The 26,145-nt window shown below is 43.1% G+C and overlaps 1 protein-coding gene across 1 annotated transcript in view; it reads right to left on the bottom strand.

Annotated features, from left to right (window-relative positions):
* Positions 1-26,145, bottom strand: part of LOC140731245 (hemicentin-1-like) — a 379,087-nt gene that overhangs the window by 238,349 nt on the left and 114,593 nt on the right. Inside the window, 5 exon segments of the mRNA XM_073052779.1 lie at positions 15,915-16,080; positions 17,221-17,380; positions 20,454-20,566; positions 21,523-21,667; positions 24,856-24,983. Of these exon segments, the coding sequence (XP_072908880.1) occupies positions 15,915-16,080; positions 17,221-17,380; positions 20,454-20,566; positions 21,523-21,667; positions 24,856-24,983 (712 nt within the window).

Here is a 26,145-nt window from a genome sequence, read left to right as displayed (position 1 = left end):
CAAAGGGCCTATACTGTGCTGTAATGTTCTGTTCTGTACTCACTGGGAGCTATAAACTGAATTAAAAACAGTACAGATTGAGCATAACTTTCAGATTAACCCACTCTTAACATTCCATTCACCAGATGCAGTGCAGATAAAACAGTAAGTATTTATTTCCCATCTCTAAGAATCTAAGTGACCGGCATCACCTCCTTTAAAGAGAGTGAAGCGTTTATCGTAAACACAAGACATTCTGCAGATGCTGGAAACCTTAAGCAACACACACAAAAATGCTGGAGTAACTCCGATAGTCAGGCAGCATCTAAAGAAGGGAATAAACAGGCTGTTTCAGGCCAAGACCCTCATAAGAGAATATCACATTGCTACAGGTCAGCATAGGTATTACCTTCCCTGAAGGGATTTCAGAGAAACGAATGCATACTGAACTGAAAATAGTTTCATTGTCACCATTATTGACAGCAACTTTTTATTTAATGAATTGAAATGTCCATGTTGGAGTACCGTAGGGTTTGAACACATCTCTGGATTTATAACTTACACTCCTATGTTATTTTTTAAACCTTATCAATCACCAACCAGAGGTTAAAATCCTGGCCTAATGATGGATTCTTCACCAAACAAACTTGCTGTCCACAACTGACATGAACCAGAAAATAGGCTCATTGCTTCTCATTCGTCAGACTGCACATAAATTCCAAACTTCAGCTTGCTTTTCATCCAAGGGCAGTGAAAGCAGCTGCTTAGTACAACGCAAAACTTCCTGGCAATAACTCTTCAAACCCGAATGAGAATGTAAACACTGTAAGATTAATATATTAGTAACTTCACTGCCGTTTAATTGGGTTTGGTCTGGATGGAGACTGTGTAATGCACAGATGCAAAGCTTCTATTTCAGTCAGCTGCATGTAAACAATACCAACCATCGGACACAGCTCCAAGTGCCCACTATTTCAAAATTCAAACTTCCCATAGGGAGCGAAAAGTCAATGAAAATACCATAGTAGCAGAAATACAGTGCTCTGCTCTGAATATGGGAGCAGCACGCACAAAATGCTGGAGTATTCAGCAGGCCAGGCAGCATCTATGATGAGGAATAAAGAGTTGATGTTTCAGGCCTAGAATTGTTGACTCTTAGCAATGCACACAAAATACTGGAGGAACGCAGCAGGCCAGGCAGCATCTATGGAAAAGAGTACAGTCAGCATTTCGGGCCGAGACCCTTTGGCAGGACTTCTTGGTCTGAAACGTTGACTGTACTCTTTTCCATAGATGTTGCCTGGCCTGCTGAGTTCCTCCAGCGTTTCATGTGTGTTACTGCGGATTTCCTGCATTTGCAGAATCTCTTCTATTTCTGAATGTGGGATCAAGGTCTATCAACTGTACAATGTTTTAGCCTGGGCCTTCAGCTCATTATTCCTTCTCACTTACCTACTGCCTGCTCTGCTACTGGCGTTTAGGGTAGCAATGAGTGTCCTCCATCTGTCTTTACATACCTTTGCACGCAGATGTAGAAGGATTCTTCATTGCTGTTTCTGTAATAATTTTTTTTTGACCAGTCAGGGTTGTTACCCTGAGCTGAACCCCAGAACCTGGAGAACCGGTGGACCACTCTTAGTCTAACCTCTGTCCTTTGACCTGTTTGGCATGGGTGACCCAATCAAGAGCCAACGCACAAGGCCCTGACTCCAGCCAACATCACTCTCTGGGTAATTGAGGCACACAAGCCTCCAAACCCATCAAAAAGGTTGTGGTCCTCTTGGAAGACATTAACCCTGAACTAGGAAAAATAGATGCTGATTGTGGTGACATTTCCTTCCACCTACTTACCTGAGAAGCACAAACAATTGCAAGGAGTGTGTATGAAGATGTCAAATCGACGTTATATCCATATGTAGACTCTGAGAGCTCTCTTCTGTCACACATCAATAGTGGGAAATAGAAGTATAGAAACAGACATGGAAAACACTGCGAACACTCAGCAAATCAGCTAGCATCTGCAGGAGGAGAATTGGTTATCGTTTCAAGTCTGGCACCCTTCTTTGGGACTGGGAAAGAGAGAAAAAAATGAGTTTACTTTTCAGGAGTAAAAGGAGAATGTGGAATGATTAGAACAGAAAGAACATTTTTCAGCAGGACAAGTCCAAGTGGGTTAATGGAGACAGTTACAAGCATATTCTGTCCCACCCTCTCATGCTCAATGGCTTAGTGATATTATGTCCTGTTTAGACCTTGAAAAGATTTATTATTCACTTCTCAATTCGGACATAAAGTTCCATAAGGTGTGGGGACCTTTTCTTGAATACTTTCATAACTCCTCTTTAGATTAAGTTTATTCTTTTTTTCTGTACCATAATCCCTTACTTCTAGCTTTTTTTTCTTGTAAGTTTTCTGTTTTTTTGATAGGAATTACATTATAGTTTTGGTAGTAGGCATTATATATTTTTAATATATATTTACAGCTCTGTAGGGTCAAACGCTCCGATTAATTTTTCTTTTACATATTGTAATGGCTGGCCTGTAGTTTTGTAGTGGGAGGGTGGGGAGGATACTAGCTTTATGTGATTTTATTTTGGGTGCTTTTTCCTTATTGTTATGAATTATTATTAGATACATTTCTTTTGCACTTATAACAGGTGGTAGATGGCAAGGCAAGCCATATTATTTGACTAGAAAAAGGAAAAGGGAACCAAACAGACAGGAATAGGCAGTTCTGTCAGGCAGCAGAGTGAGATCTACCTAAATGTGGAGAATCAATCTTGAGACTTGCAGGCTATAAAGTCTTTATTTTTATATATACACATTCTTATTGTAATTTATTGTATAGTTTATATATTGCACTGCATTACTTCTGCAAAACAATAAATTTCATGACATATCTCAGTGATAATAAACCTGATGCTCTCTCTCTCTCTCTCTCTGAGGTTTTCGGTCATTCCCTTGTTATTTCAAGATCCCCAGCATCTTCGTATATCTCAATGTTCACTTACCCCTTAATCACCAATTTAAATCAGAGATAACGAACTGTTCTGAGCTTGTAAAATCCAAAACACAATTGCTTTTCCTCATTCTATTCACAATGTCCAAGCCATCTCCGGCCATGAATGTTAAATCCACGTGCAAGTATTGACGGTTAGCTCTACACATGATCTCTCTCCCGCTCACTCACTGCTTGTAGAGGATGGTGCCGGAGTCTTCAGTCTTGGGCAAGGTTTGATCGGCACAGTTTGTGGAGTGGATTCTGCAGTTCATGTTGTACGTGGTTCTGGTTGCAGCTTACCCCCTTTTTATTGCTATTTTGTACAATTTTGCTTGGGGCAGACTGGCTCTGAGGCCTGTGGTCAACAAACGACACAATGCTAAACTGAACTGAACCTAACTGAACATTCCTAGACTGTTTCCAGGACACCGGGGTTCAATATTTAATATTCTGTGTGTTTCTCACTCATTTTTTGCCATTAGCGTGATTTGTTCTTGTTTTTACACATTGGGCGTTTGGTATTTTCTTTGAATGGGTTCTATGGTTTTGTTTTGGTTTAGTGGCTGTCTGTAGGAAGAAGAATCTCAGAGCTCTATACAGCATATATGATTTAATAATAAATGTTCTTTGAATCTTTAAATAACAGGAGGGCTAAAACTCTGTGCTTAGTTCTATTAACCGGCTGCTACATTTCTCTCCCCAGTGGGATTTCATCAGGCATGATTGGAATGAGACACCAGCAATGAAAAATATTGTTGATAGAATGTCCTCAGTTCTTTCCTGGATATCAGGTTTGAACATGAAATGGAAAAAGGTCATTTATTTGAGCTCAAACCTGCGTGGTGTAACCAGGTGCATAACATGGTTGGTTTGCAGGTGACAAAGTATTCCTAAAAACAGCTGTGGCCAAAGAGGACTTTATAGAGTCACAGAGCGATGCAGCACCCAAACAGGCCCTTCGGCCCATCTGGTTCATGCAATCTGTTATTCTGGCTAGTCCCATCGGCCTGCATTTGGACCATAATCCTCACATGGATGTACTTATCCAACCATCTCTTAAATGTTGCAGTTGAACCTGCATCCGCTACCTCTGCTAACAGCTCCTTCCAAACGCACCACACTCTGAGTGAAAAAGTTCCCCCTCCAGCTCACCTTTCAGCCTTATCCCAGGACCTCTAAGCTCTTGCCTCACCCACCTTCAGTGGAAAAAGCCTGCTTGCATTTACCCTATCTATACCACTCATAATTTGGTTTACCTAATTACGGCCAGCACAAGGAATCTCTTAACCTGGGGCCAACCAAGTCCCAAACTGGCAGAAGAGTTAGAACACAGGCAGTTCTGCTGAAGGGTCTTGGCCCGAAGCGTCGAGTGTTTCTTCCTCTCCACGGACGCTGCCTGACCTGGTGAGTTCCTCCAGCTTTTAGTGTGTTTTGCTCCGGATTTCCAGCATCTGCAGAATTTCAGTTCTGCATTATTCACAAGAGCAAGAATCTAGCCGAAATACACCATATTACAAAAAAATAAGCAGCTCTACACTGAACCTCTATTGACTGGTATCTGACCATTCTGGCAAGGAGATGGCCTGGCCTTCTACCATACCTTCAAGCATCTACCATTAAGGACCCCTTCATTCCGGACATGCCCTCTTCTCATTACTACCATCAGAGAGGAGGTACAGGAGCCTGAAGAAACACACTCGGTGTTTTAGAAACAGCTTTTTCCCATCTGCCATCAGGTTTCTGAGTGGACAATGAACCCACAAGTTCTTTTTTTGCTCTCTTTTTGCACTACCTATTTTTTATATATTTCTTTTTTTCAATTTTTAGTACTTTTTTATGTATTGCATGCATGGTACTGCTAAAGCAAAACAACAAACTTCATGACATATGTCAGTGATAATAAACCTGATTCTGAGTTATAACTCTCATTGTATTCCCCGGATTTGACGTTCCTGGGTACCACAGCAGGATGACTGATGATAGGAAGTGTCCGCTGTGCACGGCACCCTTCTGCTTTGCTACACTCTCAGATGTCCGTCACCTTTGCAACTTTTCCCTGTCCTCCTGATGAACTGATTGACATCTGCCATCTGCTTCCATGCCCCTTGAACTTAAAAAACTCAGCAGATGCTGAGATGGGCCAGTCGCAAAGATAGTCACCGCACATGGCCAGCCACGAAAGAACTCAACGATTAAGGGAAAGAGGGTTGGGTGGGGGGACTGAGAACGCTGGAAGATCGCCAAAGCTGATGATGAATGACAAACCTACATCCCGCTGACAAATGAAAGCGGCCAGGGCCAAGTTTAAAACTTGGGAAGTATTAGCCTTCCTCAGTGTTTGCTGTCGAATCTGTGTAGCAGCTGTCGTGACAACTTGCATCACAGGCTGTGTTTCGGAGTATTCACAGTGACCGCTGAGTGGTCTGGTGCACTACTGCAGTCAATAACTCATTATCCAAAATGAGAATCTTACTCTGCTTAGGGCGCTGCATCCGCTTAAACTGATCAATTCTCTCCTCAGTGCTTACATTCCCTCGATTAGTGTAACAGGTCCAAGATGGTTGAAGACACTTCGACATGATGTCTTTTCACTGCTTGCTGTCCTCGGCAATTCGGCTCCCTCCTCCAACCTACGCTCCTCTGCCTTTCACACTTATTCTTCCTCACTCATTGATCTACCGCGATCCGACTGCACTGCACTCTCTCTGGAGCATTTTATTCCCTTAATTCCTTTTCTTCAATTTAAGGATAGAGCACGGCGACAGGCTGTTCCAGCCGAACAAGTCCTTGCTGCCCAAATACACTCACGTGACCAATTAGCCTGAATGTCTTTTTTGAATGAATGAATGAATGAATGAAATTTTATTTTGGTTAGTACAAACATAATGTCTTAGAGATGTGGGATGAAACTAGAGCACCCAGAGGCAACCTACATTGTCACGGGGAGAACATACAAACTCCTTACAGACAGCAGTGGGAATTGAACCCGGGATACTAACCACTGCACTGTTCTGCTATTGTTATTCTATCACTTTCCCCTCAATGAACTGTTGTAATAAAATAATGGCATGCAAAGTAAAGTTTTTTACTGTAGCTCAATACATGTGACAATAGTAGAGTAACTGACCAATTTACAAATTCCAGTTCCTTTTCTCCTAGTGTTGTTCTACTTCACATCCATCTTCTTTTCCCTTTCCCTGACATCTCCCATCCCACCCTCATGTCTCAGACTCAGAATCAGGTATAATATCATTGAAATACCTTGTAAAATTTGTGAACATTACAGCAGCAGTACAATAAAATACACGATAAATAAATATAGAGAAAAAACTGTTACATTAAGTACATGTCTATTAACTAGTTAAGTTAACAGAAATAAAAATAGGTTCAATGTCCATTCAGAAATTGGATGGCAGAGTGGAAGAGGCTGTTCCTGAATCGCTGAGTGTGGGCCTTCAGGCATCTGTACCTTCTTCCTGACAGTACAATGAGAAGAGGGTATGCCTTGGGTGATGGGGGTTCTTAATGATGGATGCTGCCTTTCTAAAGCACTGCTCCCTGAAGATGTCTTGAACACTACGGAGGCTGGTATCCATGATAGAGCTGACTAATTTTACAACTCTTTTCAACTTATTTCTATCCTGAGCTGTGCCTCCCTTCCTTCCCCATACTACACGGTGATGCAGCCAGTTAAAATGCTCTCGCCGGTACATTCGTAGAAGTTTTTGGGAATTTTTGTTGATAAACCAAATCTCCTCAAACTCCTAATAAAATAGAGCCGCTGTCTTGCCTTCTTTGTAGCTGCATCAATATGCTGCCTCCAGGTTAGGTCCTCAGAGATATTGACACCCAGGGACTTGAACCTGCTCACTCTCTCCCCTTCTGATCCCTCTATGAGGATTGGTTTGTGTTCCCTTGTCTTACCCTTCCTGAAGTCTGTAACGTTACCCAGTTTTGTTCCTCCCCATTCACTCGCCCAGGGTTTTCCTGTCTTACCTCTATTTGTTTACCTCCTTACAACTTTTTCCCTCATGTTCCTCACCCCTTCCTGATTTGCATCACACCTCCTCTTCCTCTTCATAAAACATTTCTAACATTAACTTAACCTCTTCCACCCATTTCTCATCCCATCTCCAGCCCCATCCAATTGCACTTCACCTCCATCTCTTTCAATGTCTATACTTCCTTAGCAATGTACAAAAATTGCTGGAGGAAGTCAGCGAGTCAGGCAGCATCTATGGAGGGGAATAAACAGTCGAGGTTTCAGGCTGAGACCCTTCATAAGGAGTGGTGAATGTGTAGAACTTGTTGCCACAGGTGGCTGTGGAGGCCAAGACATTGGGTATATTTAAGTCACTGATTGATCCTTGATTGATCAGGGCATGAAGGGATACGGAGAGAAGGCAGGATACTGGGGCTGAGAGGGACATTGGATCAGCCATGATGAAATGATGGAACAGACTCGATTGGCCAAATGGCCTAATTCTGCTCCTATATTGCATGATCTTGTAAGGACTGGAAAGGAAAGAGAAAGAAACCGGCTGACAAAGGTGGTGGCACGGGAGGGGAAGGCGTACAAGGTGACGGATGAAATCAGGTGGGGGGGGGACGCGGATTGATGAGTGAGGGGCTGAAGTAAGAAGCTGGGAGGAGATAGGTAGGTGAGGTAAAGGATTGAAGAAGGAGGAATCTGATAGGAGGGGGATGGCAGCATGGGAAAAAGTGAAGGAGGAGGGGCACCAGAGGGAGGTGATGGACAGGATGGAGAAAAGAAGGGGTATTTCTTATTTCTTATTCTCTTCTTATCTCAAGTTCAAGTTTAATTGTCATTCACCCATACACATGACTACAGTCAGACGAACCGCATTCCTCTGGGATCAAGGTACAAAACTCAGTACCAACAGTTATGCACAGCTTAATTTAACTTAACTACTTAATTGACTTATATACACTTACTGTAATTCAGTTTTATTTCCTCTATATTTATTTATTATGTATTTCGTTGTACCGCTGCTGTAAAGTTCACAGATTTCACGACATTTGCCTGTTTCTGATGTATCTGCCTCCACCTCCACTCCTTTTGCAGCGCACTCCACACACGGAGTGTAAAACCTACCCCTGATTGGAATCAGAATCGAGTTTATTATCACCAGCATGTGATGTGAAATTTGTTAACTTACCAGCAGCAGTTCAATGCCATACATAATCCAGCAGAGAGAGAGAAAAACTAATAATAATAAATAAAATAAAACATAATAATAAATAAACAAGTAAATTAATTACATATATTGAATAGATTATTAAAAATGTGCAAAAACAGAAATACTGTGTATTAAAAAAAGCGAGGTAGTGTCCAAAGCTTCAATGTCCATTTAGGAATTGGATGGCAGAGGGGTAGAAGCTGTTCCTGAATCGCTGATATTCCCCCATTATACTCTTCTCCAATCACCTTAAAATTATGCCACTCATATTAGCAATTTTCACACTAGGAAAAGGACTCTGGCTGTCCACTCAAGCTATGACCTCTGTCAAGTCACCTCTCATCCTCCTTCATTCCAAAGAGGAAAGCTGTATCTCGTTCAACCTGTCCTTATAAGACATGCTATCCATCCAGGCAGCATCCTGGTAAATCCCCTCTGCACCCTCTCTAAAGTTTCCATATCCTTCCTATAATGAGGTGACCACAACACTCTTTAAGTGTGGTATAACCAGGGTTCTTTAGAGTTGCAACATTACCTCATGACTCTTGAACTCAATCCTCATACCATATGCCTTCTTAACATCTCTTCCAACTTGCATAACAACTTTGAAGTTAAAGATGTGGACCCCTAGATCCCTCTGTTTCCCCCACACTGTAAAGAATCCTGCCATTGACCCTGCATTCTGCTTTCTGATTCAACCTTCCAAAGTAAATCAGTTTACATTTTTCTGGGTTGAACTCCATAAATCAACCTTTGAGAAAATACACTTTGGAATCATGCGGCAGAAAGGCAGACTCAGCAAAGTAATCAAGGTTGTAAAATACCATTACAGAACCTCTGTGATCCTTGTGTTCAAATCTGTTTCAGCTTAGAGCATGTCAGAGCAACTTTTTTTGCATTCTCACTCATTATCATCATTATGTGCCGTGTCATATGACCTCATCATTATGTGCCATGTTGTATGACATCATCATTATGTTCCGTGTCGCATGACATGAGAGATCATGGTCTTTGATCGTGATTGTTCACGGTAAATTTGTCCTATAGAAGTCGTTTGCCATTGCCTTCTTCTGGGTCATGTCTTTGCAAGACTAGTGACTCCAGATATTATCAATACTCTTCAAAGGTTATCTGCCTGGCATTCATGGTCGCATAACCAAGACCTGTGATATGCACCAACTGCTCACACGACCATACACCTCCTGCTCTCATGGTTTCACATGACCCTGATCGGGGTGGGTGGGGGCGGCTAAGCAGGTGCTACACCTTGCCCAAGGGTGACCTGCAGGCTAGCAGAGGGAAGATGCCTTATACCTCCTTTGGCAGAGACTTGTCTCTATCCCACCACCCAGATATTCTCACTAGAGACCCTTAAACAAATATCTGTTTAAAAGTGTTTATCAAAGCGGGTAATGGTTCCGTGTGTTTGCAATGATCTGCCTAGAAAGAGAACAAGGATACCCAATGTAATCTCAACAAGTTTCCAACGTCTACAAGACGTTTCACAAAATATCGCCAAAATTGTCAATAAATTCGTACAGAACAAGAGTCAGTACTTAACTTGAATAATGCCTCTGCTTCCAAGCACCTTAGTAAGTACACAAATCACTCTATTAATTATAACATGGTCGTTAACCAGAAAAAAATTCAGCCCACAGAAGCATCATATTATCATGATTCCCAAGAGTCACATAAAATAAGATGCAAGCTTAAGTTGTGTATCCGTTCCAAGTTGGATAGTCCCTTCCCAAACATCTGTTCTTCTTTAGATGCGCCAAGAACATTTTCCACTGCTACAGAGTATTTTTCAGGATCCAAGCAAGCTTGACAATCTGATATAGACAAGAGAGATCATTACCACATCAGCGCTGCCTGCACAGGAAACCTCTCTCCGCATTAACAAAGCCACAGAATTAATTTTTTTAAATTGAAGCCAAATATGCTTTGTGCTCGTTATTTTGCCTTAAAACAGAATGTTCCATTCAAGATTCTTTAAGCTGGCAGATACTCTTTCGTCCTGAGTATTTTTTCTCTCTCTCCTTATCACGTTGGTCCTTCGCTTGGTGCAAGGACCAGTGTGAAAGGGAGAGAGTAGGAAGTGTTCTTAAGACTGGCAGCATTAATGGCGCAAGCTCGTGCACTCCTGCTGCTGTGCTGAGAATCGAGGCACCAGAAAGCCAGCCCTTTCCTCCCTGTAGTTGCTGGGAACCTGGTGTGAATCCAGCAATGAATCATCATGCTGATGCAGCCCGGGTGAGCTAAAGACGTGGGTAATGTTGCCAGTCATTGCCCAGGTATGGAACTCAGACAGTGCAGCCATTGCTGGGGAACATCAGCACCTCCACCATGAATTGACAGACTGCCCAAACTCTACGATCCCCCTCACCACCTCCCGTTGGACATGATGGAAGCTGCTGCCACCCCAACTCTTTGCCTCCACTTCTGCCCAACTCTTTGTTTGCTCCCACATCCTTCTCCATCATTACCACTGAGAAATCTCTGATTCCATCATCAACAGAAGCCGGGCGTACTCCTGGAGGTTGTGATGCATCACTCCCTACACTCCTCCTGTCAGTTAAACAGCTTATCTTCTTTACTGCCATAACCAGTAGCAAAAAGAACTGTTAAAGCAAAAAAATGTATTTTTTGTTCATAAACCTGTGGACTTGCTCCTAGAATGCATCTAGAGTTCTTCAGGAGGCTCATTAGGGTCGGCAAGGGAGCGTAACGTTATTGTAGCTCCAGCAACCGGGTTCACTTCCGCTGTGTCCGTAAAGAGTTTGTATGTTCTCTCCAAGACCACGTAGGTTTCCTCCGGGTGCTTCAGTTTCCTCCCACATTCCAAAGACACAAAGGTTAATAGGTTAATTGTGTAATTGTGTAGTGCGGGCTCATTGGGCTGGAAGATCAGGCCACCATGCTTTATCTCTAATTAAAACATAAATTCATCCATATACACGACCTCACTATTTTGCTCTCTTTTTGCACTATTTATTTATTTTATTCTTTTTAAATATATTCTTATTGTAATTTATAGCATTTTATATGTAATGCATTGTATTGCTGCCATAAAACAACAAATTTCATGACAACACGAGTGAATCTGCAGATGCTGGAAATAAATAAAAACACAAAATGCTGGCAGAACTCAGCAGGCCAGACAGCATCTATGGGAGGAGGTAGTGACGACAATTTTCATGACATGTGTTAGTGATACTAAACCAGATTCTGACAACAGGAGATCCTGGAGAGCTGGCAACATCATATCTAACTTCAGACGGACAGTACACACCTCTATTACTGAAGTTGCTGCTGAGGAACAAGGTATCTACCTATGCATCACAAATCTTATTTCAACCTTTCTTAATTCTCAAATCCAAGTAAATCCTTGAATTTGTTTGCCATATCTCAGTCACCTCACCAAGCTCGTCTCCCACAACACAAAGATGAGGAAAACCCCATTTCCAACTTCCAGACTCTCACACGTTCAGTCTTTAAGAGTAATTCGCCAATGCCCCACTCTATGCCAGAGATTACATGTTCAACTCCATTTTGAGACTCAAGTCTCCTCAGGACATTATTGTGCTCAAAAGGTGAAGCTTGAATTGAGATATAATCAGAATAATCAGGCAAGGACACATTCAGAACAAACTGGAAATAAATGGATCATCAAAGTCAGAAACAAGAGACCCATGCTTCACAAGACAAGCAGGACCAGATGGATGTGGAGGTCCAGACCAGCCAAGTCGGGTCACATCCGCCACTGCCTCAGGCGACAGTTGACACCTAACTCCGACTCTGTTGTGCGCCAATATCAGCTGGTATCCGACTACCTGTTTTGAGGTCTGTGTGGACTTTGCACTGGCAGAAGTGACTGCTAAGTGTTGTACCCTTGGTGGAGGCTGGACAATCATCAGGATCAGGTTTAATATCACTGGCATATGTCGTGAAATTTGTTAACTTCACAGCAGCAGTACAATGCATAATAATAGAGAAAAAACTGTGAATTACAATAAATATATATATATAATAGTTAAATTAAATAACTATTTTACATATAGTTCATGAAATGTGGTTACATTCACCTCAGGAAGGCAGAAGAAAGCTTAGATCCAAACCGCATTTACATAGCATCTTTCCTGTGACCTGGTGTTTTCTAAAAGTGGATATCATGAATGGTGACAGATAAGTAAAGGAAAATGTCTGATGATGGAGTGATGCATGCAGGATTAGTATGTTCATCCCAGGAAGCAAGTCAGAAGAGGTTTGAACCATTGTTCATCCATGATCCAGAGGAGGGAGGTAAGTTGCTCAACAAGCCAGAGGACATCAAACTGGATGAGACTGGACAAAGTCCCGCAGGGTTATACTGACATGGCTTGCATTAAAATTTGTACATCTCTGCCCATTTTGTAGCACCATTCAATTACTCAATGAGCATAAAATGCCTTTGCACAGAGCCCCATGGAGCAGGAAATAGAGTGAAATGTCAGGAATAGTGCCAGCCAGCAGATTGAACTGCATGCACATATTGTAAATGTGAAAAGACGGCTCGTTACCAACAATATAACAGCTTCTGCAGATTGCACAAACATAAGGCACTATGGGGGTAATTTCAACTATTCTCAAATTAAGATCTGGGATGCAGAGTAAGGGGTGGTTCAAATAATGAAACTGAAATGTAATCCAAAAACACGCTGCAAATGTACACTCTCACTTAAAGGCAGTGCATTTTTGTTCCCTATATTGCCCCTTCTGAAAAGTGCCCTGTCATGAAATGCCACGTCCTTCCAATTTTTGGAGCCATTTAAATTAAACACTGGCTGGACAGTTTGCAAGGCCTAGAAAACTAGCAAGATCCACCAGATAACAGGAGAGAGAAAGGTTGAGAGGGGTAGAGAGAGAGGGGGGTGGAGGAAGAGAAAGAGGGAGGAGGGAAAAGGGGGGAGGGAGAGGGGGGAAGAGGGGGAGAGGAAGAGGGAGATAAAAGGTATAGAGAACTATATGGTAAGGTAATTCTAGGCAGTTTCTAGGGTAGGTTACACAGTCAGCATAATATTGTGGGCCAAAGGGCCTGTAATGTGCTGTAGATTTCCATGTTCTATGTAGGTGTGTGTGTGTGTTTGAGAAGGAGAGAGTAAGTTTGAAAGAGGGTGTGTGTGAGAGTGAGTATTTGAGTGAATTAGAGAGGGAGAGAGAGAATGAGAGAAAGAGAGAGATAGGAAATCAAGGCATGTGTGAAAGTGGGTGTGTGAATGAAACAGTGAGAAAAAGAAAATGAAAAGAGAAGAACAAGAGAAGGGTGTGTGTGAGAATAAGTGTGTGATTGACTAAGTGTGAGAAAAACAAAGAGGAAGAGAAGAAAGAGTCCAAGGAGAGAGTTGTGTATGGGCTCTGTGAGTGCACGAGAGACAGAGAGAGAGAGAGAGAGAGAAAGAGGGAATGTATGAGAGGGAGTGCAAGAGAAAAAGGCTTGTGGTGTGGGGACGTTGCCGTAGCTGTGTGCGTTGCATGAATATTTGCCTTCAGTAGATAGAAATCATACTGAAATAGCTAGATGCTTTCAACACAGTAAGCATCCTAATTTCAGAGCCAGAAGCCTTTTTAGCTTCAGCATCTGTTTCATCTATCCCAACGTAGCAGTGTTACATTTCATGGTTCTCCCCACGTGCATCCATTGAATAAATCGTGTATGTAGTGTATCACTTTTTAATGGTGTACAATGAAACACGATCAGTCAGAATTCGGAATATATATTTGAAGTTTCCCCCTGGCACAAAGTCAGTGCAGTTCGGGGAAGAAAACAATGAAGGAATTAAAGCAAGATTGGGCAAGCAGTATTAGAAATGCAACTTTAACCCTCAGGTGCAGCGTGTGGTTCAGTATAATTTCTATCTACTGAAGGCAAGTATGCATGCAATGCACGTAGGTATGCAACATCCCCACACCACAAGGATTTCTTTCTTGCACTCCTTCTCATAAACATTCTGTCTATCTCTCGCTCACACACACCTCCTTTGTCTCTCTTTCTACTCTCTCACATTCATTCGAAGACTCACTCTCACACTTTTATCTCCCTTTTCTCTCTTTCTTTCTCATTTTCTCTCTCTCTCTCACTAATATTTAACTTCAGCAAATATCTACAGATGTATTGTGAAAAGCTTTCCGACTGGTTCCATCACTGTCTGGCACGGAGGGACCAGTGCGCAAGATCAGAAAAAGCAGCAAGCAGTTGAGGACCCAGCCAGCTCCCTTACCTACATTGGTGGTCCATCTCCCCACCATCGAGGACATCTTCAAAAGGTGATGCCTCAAGAAGACTGCATCCATCATTAAGAACTCTCACCATCCAGAACATGCACTCTTCTCATTACTACCATCAGGGAGGAGGTAAAGGAGGCTGGCGATGCACACTCATTGCTTTAGGAAGAGTTTCCTCCCCTCCACTGTCACATTTCCAAATGACCTATGGAGCCCATCAACACAATTTTTACTGTCTAGTAATTTTTAAAAAATGTATTGCCCAGTATTGCTTCTGCAAAACAACAAACTTTACGACATATGTCCTTGATAACAGATCTGATTCTGGGGTATCCCAAAGAGACTCGAGCCTGAACGTAGACGAGAACGTGTAATCTCTGTTGGCATTAAGTGCAGCATTAAAGAGTTACTGCTCTTCCCTCGTGATGGGGGGGGGGGGGGTGTCAGATGAACTGTCATTCTTATAAACACAAGAAATGACCGAGTTACATCCACTGTTTACTCTTTCCCACAGATGCTGCCTGGCCTGCTGAGTTCCTCCAGCATTTTGTGTGTGTTGCTTGCCATTCTTATAATATTGTATTTATTGACAGTGCTGCGTCAGACAATGAATGGGAGTTGGAGTGGCTCATCTGACACGGCACTCGGTCAACTGCGAGCAAATTTCAATTCATTCAATGAAGACCAGAGGTTGAAACAGAAACCAAAGCAGTTTCTCCCAACAAAAGCAATGTACGTTCTCCAGAAAAACACAGTGGGTACAGGGTAGTTCCCTTCTTCAGGGGCACAACTGTGAGCATCCTGACTGGCTGCATCACTGCCTGGTACGGGAACTGTACTTCCCTCAATCGCAGGACTCTACAGAGAGTGGTGTGGACAGCCCAGCGCATCTGTAGATGTGAACTTCCCACTGTTCAGGATATTTACAGAGACAGGTGCGCAAAAACGGCTTGAAGGATCATTGGGGACCCGAGTCACTCCAACCACAAACTGTTCCAGCTGCTACCATCCGCAAAGCGGTACCGCAGCATAAAAGCCAGGACCAACAGCTCCGAGACAGCTTCTTCCACCAGGCCATAGACTGCTTAATTCACGCTGATACAATTGTATTTCTATACTATATTAACTGCTCTCTTGTACATACTATTTATTACAAATTACTATAAATTGCACATTAGACATTTAGACGGAGATGTAAAGATTTTTACTCCTCATGTATATGAAGGATGTAGGAAATAAAGTCAATTCAATTCAATTTCACTTATGGCAAAAATCAGTAATTTCAGTCACTTACTGCGTCATAAGCTTGATGAATCGGGAAATTAGCCAAACCCCTCAAGCTTGATCACTTACAGCATTTCCACGATGCACGGACTAGCGACAAAGGGAGCCTCCACCAGCGTGCTGGAGTCCGGCTCCGAGACGTACGGCGTATGGCGGCACGAGCCTTAGTGCCTGCGCGGGTGCGTTACCTGGCTGTCGTGACAGGTACCAGTCGTGAGTCTTTCTTCCATCTGATGATGGGAGGCGGAGAGCCCTGAACCTCACACGGCAATGTCACCTCTGTCCCAGCTGTGCCGATGATGTCAATCGGTCCATCCATATCCGCTGGGCTCTTTCCACCAATCCTTGGTTTGGCTGCAGAGCGGAATTCAAGATTTACAATTAATAGTCACAGTATTATTAAGCCTCTACGACAGGGGTTCCCAACCATTTTCATATCATGGACTAATATCGTTAAGCAAGGGGTCCGTGGAGTCCGGGCTGCGAAGCTCTACTCTATGATGTTTTCTCTCCTTTATGTTCCATTCATTTTTTTTCTGGGAATGTTTCGCTCAAACCAATCCATTATTGGGCAGCAACACACACAAAATGCTGCAGGAAGTCAGTAGCTCCAGCAGCATCTACAGAGAGGAAGGAACAGTCGACGTGTTGGGCTGAGGCCCTTTCATCGAGGCAGGAAAGGAAGGGGGAGGGGGGCAAGGGGAAGGAGTACAGTCGATGGTGCGATTGGTATACAAGTCAAATTGAAATGGTTAGCCTCAGTGGGATCCCACTGCACTGGGCAGCAGATGAGAATAGTCAAGTAACGTGCAAAGCCCTGTGATCTGGGCACTTAACAGCAAGACCTCATTTTATATGTTTTGTGTCCTCAGAAGCCACCTGTAGGTGAGTAAGAAGCTGTTTGCAGGTGGGACACACTTTAGAGTGGAGAAAGAGGAAAGAGACAGGAGATCAGAAGAGACTGTAGGGGCCACAAACAGGGGTGAGGGAGATCCTGTTTGGATCACAGGCTGGTGGCAAAGGGAATGACATCAAGCGTAAGGGGCTAGATCAAAGTTCTCCTTCCCCACGCGGCCCAATGTTCGGAAAAGAGACCTGCTTTTTGCAGTCTCTCGTGTTTCCATATGACCACATTCTGAGTCTGTTCTCACCTTTCCTCGACTGCTCGAGATACCATCCCACAGACGTTAAATCTCTGTTAAAATCCTTTATAAGCATGTGGCCTCAGTAACAATTTTAAGTAAATTACTCATCTCCCAAAGAGTTGCTCAGTCCCCAGAGTCCACCGCCTCCTCTGTTAGATCTGGAAGTGGACCCGTTGAAAGCAGGTTGGCTTCTGGGGTCCAGTTTCAGGTTTCAGTCTTATCTATACCTCACACGGGGATTCATTTTGTCCCCTGGAGCTTTTCTGCTACAGCAAGTGTACTGTGGGTTTGACAAGGTTCAAGTGTACTGATGAGCTAATTCTATCTGTAACGATATTAATTGTCTTACTGTGAACAAACAGCTGGAGTTCTCTGCTGGCAAACCCCACAACATTGGAGGCTGTGCAGACATAGACGCCGGAGTCTTCCAGTGATGGAGCAGAAATCATGAGGCTTCCATTGGCATCAGTGTGATAGTGTGGCCCTTGTAGATGCAAGTGTTTTCCTTCCTGGGCGTGCATTCAGAGAGCAAGAAATTCACAGTCAGTCACATTTTCAACAGGATGGAGATGCTTATGATAGTTGTTCCCGCCGCCCCCACCTCCTTCTCACCCCCTCTCCGCCCAACATATTGATGCAATTACGAACAAGGTATGTCAGCGGCTACGTTTCGCTAGGAACTTGAGGAGGTTTGGCCCGTCACCAAAGCCTCTAACAATTTTTTTTTTACAGAATGTACCATGGGGAGCGTTCCAGCTTGTTGCATCACCACCTGGTATGGAGGGGCCACGGCACAGGACTGATAAAATCTGCAGAGGGTTTCAAACTCATCCAGCTCCAGCATTAGCCTCCCCACCTTCAAAAGGCGATGCTTCAAAGAGGTGGCATCCATCATTAACACCACAACACCATAAGACATCGGAGTGGAATTAGCCAACTGGAGTCTGCTCTGCCATTCCTTCGTGGCGGAGTTATTATCCCTCTCAGCCCCATTCTCCTGCTTTCTTCCCGTACCCTTAGACACCCTTACTGTTCAAGAACCTATCAACCTCCACTCAATCAACGACTTAGCCTCCACCAAGTCATTAAGTACCCCCGCCACCAAGACATGCCCTCTTCTCATTGCTAAACATCAGAGAGGAGGTACAGGCACCTGAAGACACAATGTTTCAGGAACAGCTTCTTCCCCTCGGGGCGTCAGATCTCTGAACAGACAATGAACGGCCCATAAATGTTACCTCACTATTTTTAATTCTCTTTTTATGCTGCTGAATTAATTGAATTTTTATAGGCATATTGTATATTTCTTGTTCTAAATTATAGTATTTTCTATATATTGCACCGTACTGCTGCCACAAAACAACAGATTTCACAACATGTGTCGTGATACTAAACCTGATTGTGACACATTGTTTCCACGCCAAGGAGAAAGAAGCTGAGCAGCTCCAGAAACTCACTGCACCAACAGGTTCACTGTTAGGATTATCATCACACTGTGTTCCATTCTTCCACCTCTGTTTTATTGTCAAGTTTTCTGTGGGGCAGTCTGATTCCAGTGGAGAGCCCGTGTTGGCTCTGATCAGCTGATGTAAAACAGACCTCATGCTAAACTGCAGCTTCTGTCTAACCCAATAGGTAACCTTTTCCATTCCTGTCCTCCAGGTTCTGGGGTTCAACTCAGAGCTAACAATACTGACTGGTAAAACAAAATCGTTATGGAAACAGCAATGAAGAATCCTACACCTGAGTGTGACGGTATTCCTCAGTCTCCAGCCGGGACTTGCATGACTGACAGGAGTGAAAGCCGAGAGGAAGCTACTGACACGATGAAGGAAGCCCTGAACACCAACAGAGATGGAGGATCTTCATTGCTGCCCTAAACACCAGCGGCGTAACAGGCAATAGGGAGAAGACAAATCCATCAGATAGACCGGCTTCCCTCACTCCCTCGTCAGTCATAATTGGCCTGAGAACGCGCGCGCACACACACACGCGCACACACACACGCGCACACACACACGCGCACACACACACGCGCACACACACACACACACACACCTGGAGGAATTCAGCAGGCCAAACAGCATCCATGATGAAGATCCTGGTGAAGGGTCTCTGCCAGAAACATCGGCCGTTTATTCCCCTCCATAAATGTTGCCTGGCCTGATGAGTTCCTCCAGCATTTTGTATTTGTTGCCCGGGAAGGGAGATATCTGCTTCACTCCTTTATGAGGGAACATTTGTTACGTAACACAGCGCTGGGAGTATGAGATCAACCGCAGACCACAATCACAGAGTTATACAGCACAGAAACAGGTCCTTTTTCTTTGTTCATATCAGCTGCTTTACCCATCTACACTAAATGCAGCTGGCTACTTTTATCACCCCCTATCATTTGCTCCCACAAAGCAAAGCTCCCCCTAAACTACCCCAAATAACATCCTTGAACAAATCACCTTCCACAGTCCACACACCACAAGCTTGCTCTCTCCCGGAAATCAATCCGAAACATGTGACACAACAAACTAAGTCAATCCTTTTAATTTCTTAGAGGAAAATCTGTAGAATTTTTTTTTTAATTTAGCTATCACATAGTAGAGAGTTCTGAAATGAATTTTGGTAGGGAATTCCAGAATGAAAGAACATCATCACATAAGAAACCCTCTTTCTCTGACACTCCTACAAGCTGTTACTTGCCTGTACAAGACTTTGACTTCTCCCTCCAGCTCTGCTGCTGGTGAATTGACAAGGTGAGTGGGGGACAGAATGAAATGAGATGTTTGGGCTTTAAATTCAGCAGGCCAGCCACTGTCCAGTATTTCTGGCTTTCTGCACTGAGTGACCTGCAACACCAAGGCCAGTACTTTGTGACCTAAATTCACTTTTTCTAAAGTCTTCCTCTGATCTTTAAATTCTTTTACCAAGGCAAGAAAACATTACTTTATCAAGGCTCTCTTCACAACAGAAGTTTTCATATGTGGAGAGTCACAGAGTTTTAGCATGATACGGGCCCTTCGGCCCATTGAGTTCAGACTGAGCAGGAACCCTCATTTACATGGATCCCCATGTTTCATTCACCCCACATTTACAACAACACCCTACTGATTCTGGAACTCACCCACACACTAGAGATAATTTATGGTGCCCAATTATTCTACGAAGCTACGTGTTAGCCGGTGTAATTACAAACACTGCACAGAGAGTATTTGGATAACATAGATAATATCAAAAGTGCAAAGGTTAACATACCAGGGAAGGATGAATAGATTTAGTTTATTTGGTTTTGAGAAAAGAAGACCAAGTGTTAACCTAAAATTATGAGGAATTTTGATGGAATGAAACAGAGAATGTGTGGACTTGTAGAGAAAAGATCTGAAATCAGGACTGAACTTGGGTCTCAGGTGCCATGAGAAAGTGCTTCTACATGATCAATAACGTACATCTTTATAAAACTAGCTTGCACATTTCCCAGAGTCTACAGCACACTTCTCTGGGTTAGTATTGCTTCTGACATCTGTATAACAATGTCAACTACTGTAACAAACCTGACACCAGAAACAGGGGCCTGTGGTTCACTCGTACCTTGGACCAGACAATGGATGGTCTTGGAACTCCACTCGATTCACAGAGCAGAGTCACAGGCATCTCCTCCTCCGTGGTGAGGACATTATGACCAGCTTTGATTGACGGAAGTACTGTAAATCAAACATCCTCAAATATTATATACAGGCAAAATGATCAGAGATAATCATCACCCAAAAATTATTCTGTATTTTGACATGCAAAAACATGAAGGGCAAAATAGAGCCTTTTGTGGCGCCTCTTTCAATAATTCATGCCTTTCTGTGCAGTCTACCTGACACCAAAGAATTTTTCTGGTGCTGAGCTCTATAAATTCATCAAAACTAACATAAATAAATTGTCAACAGGCTTTGAATCCTCCCTTTGTAGGGGAGAAGCACCTTCCGCCAGCAGGTAAAATGCAATTTGTAGTCCAAGCTGAAGATGGACATTATAGTCACAGACTTAAGTTTACAAATTGGATACAAGCCTTCCATCACCAGCAACCAATTTACACTAACGCTCCACTAATCCAGTTTGATTTCCCCCTGAGTCTACTAACCCATCTACTCACTAGGGGTAATTTATCCACAATTAACCCACCGACATCCATACATCTTTGGGATGAGGGAGGAAATGCAGCATCTTGGGAAGGCCCACATAGCCACTGAGAACATGGTCAGGGCTGATCCCAGGCCGCAGGGGCTGTGTAAAGAAATCAAGGTGCTTGTGGGTGGTGTTGCAGAGTAGCACTAAGGCAAAAGATATGGCATGATCCTATGAATGGCAGAGAAGGTATCAAGACCAACTCACCATTTCCCACTTCGATTTATATATCTTTAAGCCTCTTGGACTCATCCAATGTCAAGTGTTTGCTCATGGGGACAATGCATGAGGTGATTTTCATCTCAGAGTAGTTACTACCCAAGAAAACGATTCTACATAGACTAATGTTGATTCAGACCAAAAGTCCCATGGTTCCATCTCCATGGTAATGCTGGGAACAGATATGGAACCACCTCACTGCAGCTGGAGCTGGTCAAAGACTTTGATCAAATAACCTCCGCTTCTCTCTCTCCATACTACTCACCATGGACACTCACTGTGATGGTTTTGTTAACAGATCCCACTATATTTGTGATAGTGCACACATATCTCCCAGTGTCTCCTCGCTCTGCCCTCTCAATGTGGAAGCTGCCGTCACTTCGGATTGACAGGCGCCTGTCCAAGCTCAACTGCAAGGGGAGGAAGAAGAGAGGAAATACAGTATCAATAACTACAGTGTTATGTTTTAGTATCAATAACTACAATATTACACTTCAGTATCAATAACTAGTTTTACAACTCAGTATCAGTAACTACAGAATCACTTCTCAGTATCAGTAACTAACAATCATATCTCTCCATGGATAGTCAATAGTGTGGGACGTGTTTTTTCACTTTGCCTTCCAGCTCCCCCTTCCCTTATGTTTTCTTTCTCTCTTAAACTGTTGACTTCTCCTGACAGGCATTTCGATGCTTGAGAACATAGAAAATAAAAGTAGAAATTGGCCATTTGTCCCTTTGAGTCTGCTCCAGCATGATTCTCGCTGATCATCCATCTCAATACCAAGTTCCTGCCTTTTGTATCGCATCATCTATATGCCACGGTCTGAAATATTTTCAATGGTTTGGCTTCCTCTGTGGTAGAGAGTTCATGGCATCACTGAGTAAGATAAATTCCCCTTCACAAACGAGAGAAAATCTGCAGATGCTGGAAATCCGAGCAACACACACAAAATGCTGGAGGAACTCAGCAGGTCAGGCAGTGTCTAGGAAAAGAGTATAGTTGACGTTTCAGGCTGAGTGTCCTACTGAAGGGCCTCAGCCTGAAACATCGACTGTACTCTTTTCCTAGATGCCGCCTGACCTGCTGAGTTCCTCCAGCATTTTGTGTTAATTCCTCTTTATCTTGGTCTTAAATGCCCTACTCCATATTTCAAGACTGCGATCCCATGTTTTTGATCCCCAGCCAAGGGAAACATCATCCCTGCATCCCATCTATGTAGCCTTGATAGAGCTTAGTACGTTTCAATATGATCCCCTGTCATTCTTCTGAGCTTTACTGAACACCTCATTTAAAAGCCCTCTGACGCACTGGACCCCACAGGTCGATTCCTTCACATGACCTCTACACTCACTGCTTCCAAGCCGCAGTGTTTATGTGGAACTAACATATTTCCCCTTCTCTACCAACTCACATGATGAGTCTTAACACTGAAATTTTATTACGTATCAGGTCAACGGAACTTAGTAACTGGGGCCACGGGCCAAAACATAAGTTGGCACCAACACTTCAAACCAATAAACTTTTTAAATCATGAAACAGATTTAAGGTCCATATAGCATATAGAGCCATTGAGATACAGCACAGAACACCGATCTATGTCGACTATTAACCACCCATTTATATAATTCTACATTAATATTAGTTACTCATAATCCTTATGCACTGAGTCATTCAAACCAGAAGGTACAGGCGAGATTCTTGATCTAATTGGAGTTGGTTGATCCCAATAAGGACATCGATGTAGGCTGTATTAACCAGAAGATGCAGTCTGGGCCAGGTAATGACAGCTAGTGCTCTTTCACCTCTCCTGTAGAAAGGGACCTGTACTATAAAGCCTGTGTGTAGATAACAGGCAAATGGAAGGAAGTTTAACTGCAGCCATCCAAATTATCAGTCCTCAAGACCCATCCTAACACCATTTTCTTGTGAATAATTTTTATTATGAATACAGTTTATTTAGAGATACAAAAATCCACTGGAAAAGGATCACAGTATAGGGATTTTCCACTACATGAGAACGAGGGGCCAGGTTGGGTGAGAAAGCCCCTCAATAGTTGCAGTTGTGTACCACCACATTCCTAAAAACCAATAGATCTGTTGCTATTCCAATAGAATGATAACCGTTCTATTGGTTTTAAAGAATGTAACAGTACGGAACTGAAAGCATTTGCTATGAATGTAAAGCCTTTAACTCAAAGAGATCTCGCTGGAAATCCAGAGCAACACACACAAAATGCTGGAAGAACTCAGCTGTTTAGGCAGCATCTATGGAAAAGAACAAACAGTCAATGTTTTGAGCCAGGACCCTTCCTCAGGTCTGTAAAGGAAGGGGGAAGATGCCAGAATAAAAAGGTGGAGGGGAGGGGAAGGAGGATAGCTAGAAGGTGATGGGTGAAGCCAGGCGGATGGGAAGGGTAAAGGGCTGGAGAGGAAGGAATCTGATAGGAGAGGAGAGTGGATCATAGGAGAAAGGGATGGAAGAGGGTCACCAGGAGGAGGTAATAGACAGGTAGAGAAGAGATAACAGGCCAGAGTAGGGAATAGAAGAAAAGGGGAAGGAGAGGGAAAAGCTTTTTTTTACAGGAAGGAGAAACCGATATTCACGCCATCAGCTTGGAGGTGACCCAGAAGGAATATACGGTGTTGCTCCTCCACCCTGAGGGTGGCCTCATCTTGACACGAGAGGAGGCCATGGACCAACATGTCAGAATGGGAATGAGAATAGGAATGGGAATGGGAATTAAAATGTTTGGCCACTGGGATGTTCCACTTTTGGCGGATGGGGCAGAGGTGCCCGATGAAGCAGTCCCACAACTTACAACAGGCCACACCAATGCAGAGGTGGCCGATCGGGAGCACCGGACACAATAGACAACCCCAGCCGATTCGCAAGTGAAACGCCGCTTCACCTGGAAGGACTGTTTGGGGCCCTGAATGGAGGCGAGGGAGGAGGTGAATGGGCAGGTGTATCTCGTTGTCTGCTTGCAGTGATTAAGTGCTGGGTGGGAGGGAGATTAGTGAGGGAGGGACGAATGGACAAGGGAATTGCGGATGGAGTGACCCCCATGGAATGCAGAGAGTGGGACCGGTAAAAATGTGTTTGGTGGTAGGATCCCTTTGGAGTTGGTGGAAGTTGCGTAGAATGATGTGTTGGACGCAGAGGCTCATGGGGTGGTAAAGGCTTATCTTGATAATTTTTTATTATGAATAAAGTTTATTTTTATAAATTACAAAACCACCATTTCCAATGTATCCAATTTTCCAGTCATTACTTCTCCCTCATGCGTACATCATCATTATATGGTCTTCAATTTCTCCTCTCTCCAGCCACTGTCAACGGTGCAAGCTTTGCTAATGCAATTCCTCTTTCTGGAGAGAAATAATGATATTTGCTTTCACTGTCTAAACCCAAATGAGATTGGGGAAAAGAAAGATTCCTTGAGTAGAAACAAGGAGCAGCCATGAGGTAAATAAGTATTACCTAAGGCCTCGGCCTTTGACTTCTATGCAGTTGAAAGCTCATGCAGGAGTCATTCTACATTGAATCTACAATAATCATTCCAAGCTGAGAAATGTCATCAAGAACAAACTCACCAGCTGGCTGTCTTTTAACCAGTAACGTTCGGGGTAGGGATTTCCTGCCAGGATCACACATGGCAACGTCAACGACCGACCTTCCAGCACACTGATGACGGGGACGCTTTCTGCCAGTTCAGGGGCAACTTAAGTGGAAAGAGAATATCGAAGTGACAGATTTGGAATCTGCTTTCATAAAACAACCAGTTCATTATGTCACTATTAAGTTAAATAGGATTCTCAACAGTAAGTTCCAAGCATCCAACAAGACAAGAGGTAGGCCGATTGTCCTCATGTCTCAGTCCTCACACTGGATTCTCCTACTCCCATAGTCTTGTCATCACTTCTTTTCTGAACACAGCTTGGATCAAGCTACTCTATAAAACTCCACAGGAATTGCTGTATAACATATGGCTTCATGATAGTGTGTCACGGTCTAATAAAACAATTAGAATCTATTTCATTGTTCATGTAACCCAAAAAAGTAGTGATTAGAAAGTTTTCCTCAGTCACATGTTTGGCAGCACTGTATGTACAGTCCTGTGCAAATGTCTTCGACACACATAAAAAAACTTCTGTAAAGCAAAGATGCTTTCAAAAATAATGAAATGAAAAGTTTCTAACTATCAAGAAAATTTCTATCAAGAGCAGCGAACAGGAAAACTCAACCAAATCAATGCTTGCCGTGACCACCCTTTGTCTCTAAAACTGCATCAATTCTCTTAGGTACACTGCTGTGCAGCTTTATAAGAAAATTGGCTGGTAGGTTGTTCCAAGCATCTTGGAGAACTTCCCACAGTTCTTCTGCAGACTTTGGCTGTCTCGCTTGCTTCTCTCTCTTCAGATAATCGCGATGAGATCAGGGCTCCGTGAAGGCCATGCCATTTGAAACCTTATAAAAAACCTAGGGTGCCTAAGACTTTTGCACCGTTGTATACATTATTATCCTCTTCTAAAATCTGGCCAGTTCAACTTTGTTCTTGAGGTGAAGTATAAAGCAGGCAAAAGGTTGATTTACATGTTTAGAGCACACAACCAAGGAAAACTTCTGTTCCACAGAATGGTACTGTGTTACTCAAGTTTCAGTTTTTAACATATTTCACATAAGGAACAAGCCAAATGTTAAGTCTTAAGACAAACAAAATGCTCCTATGTCCTTTCTGCCCAAGCCATCCCTTAAATTTGAAGCTCCCCCACCAAAATTCAGCAAGAGTTTTAATATTCATGTTTTGAATTTACCAGAATGAATGATAAAGATGGGGTAATTAGAAATAGGGAATGAAGTTATTCCCTTTCATCAGTGAGAAA

Source organism: Hemitrygon akajei, chromosome 7, assembly GCF_048418815.1.
Source record: "Hemitrygon akajei chromosome 7, sHemAka1.3, whole genome shotgun sequence".
Lineage (NCBI taxonomy): Eukaryota > Metazoa > Chordata > Chondrichthyes > Myliobatiformes > Dasyatidae > Hemitrygon > Hemitrygon akajei.
This window is presented reverse-complemented; position numbering and strand designations above follow the sequence as displayed.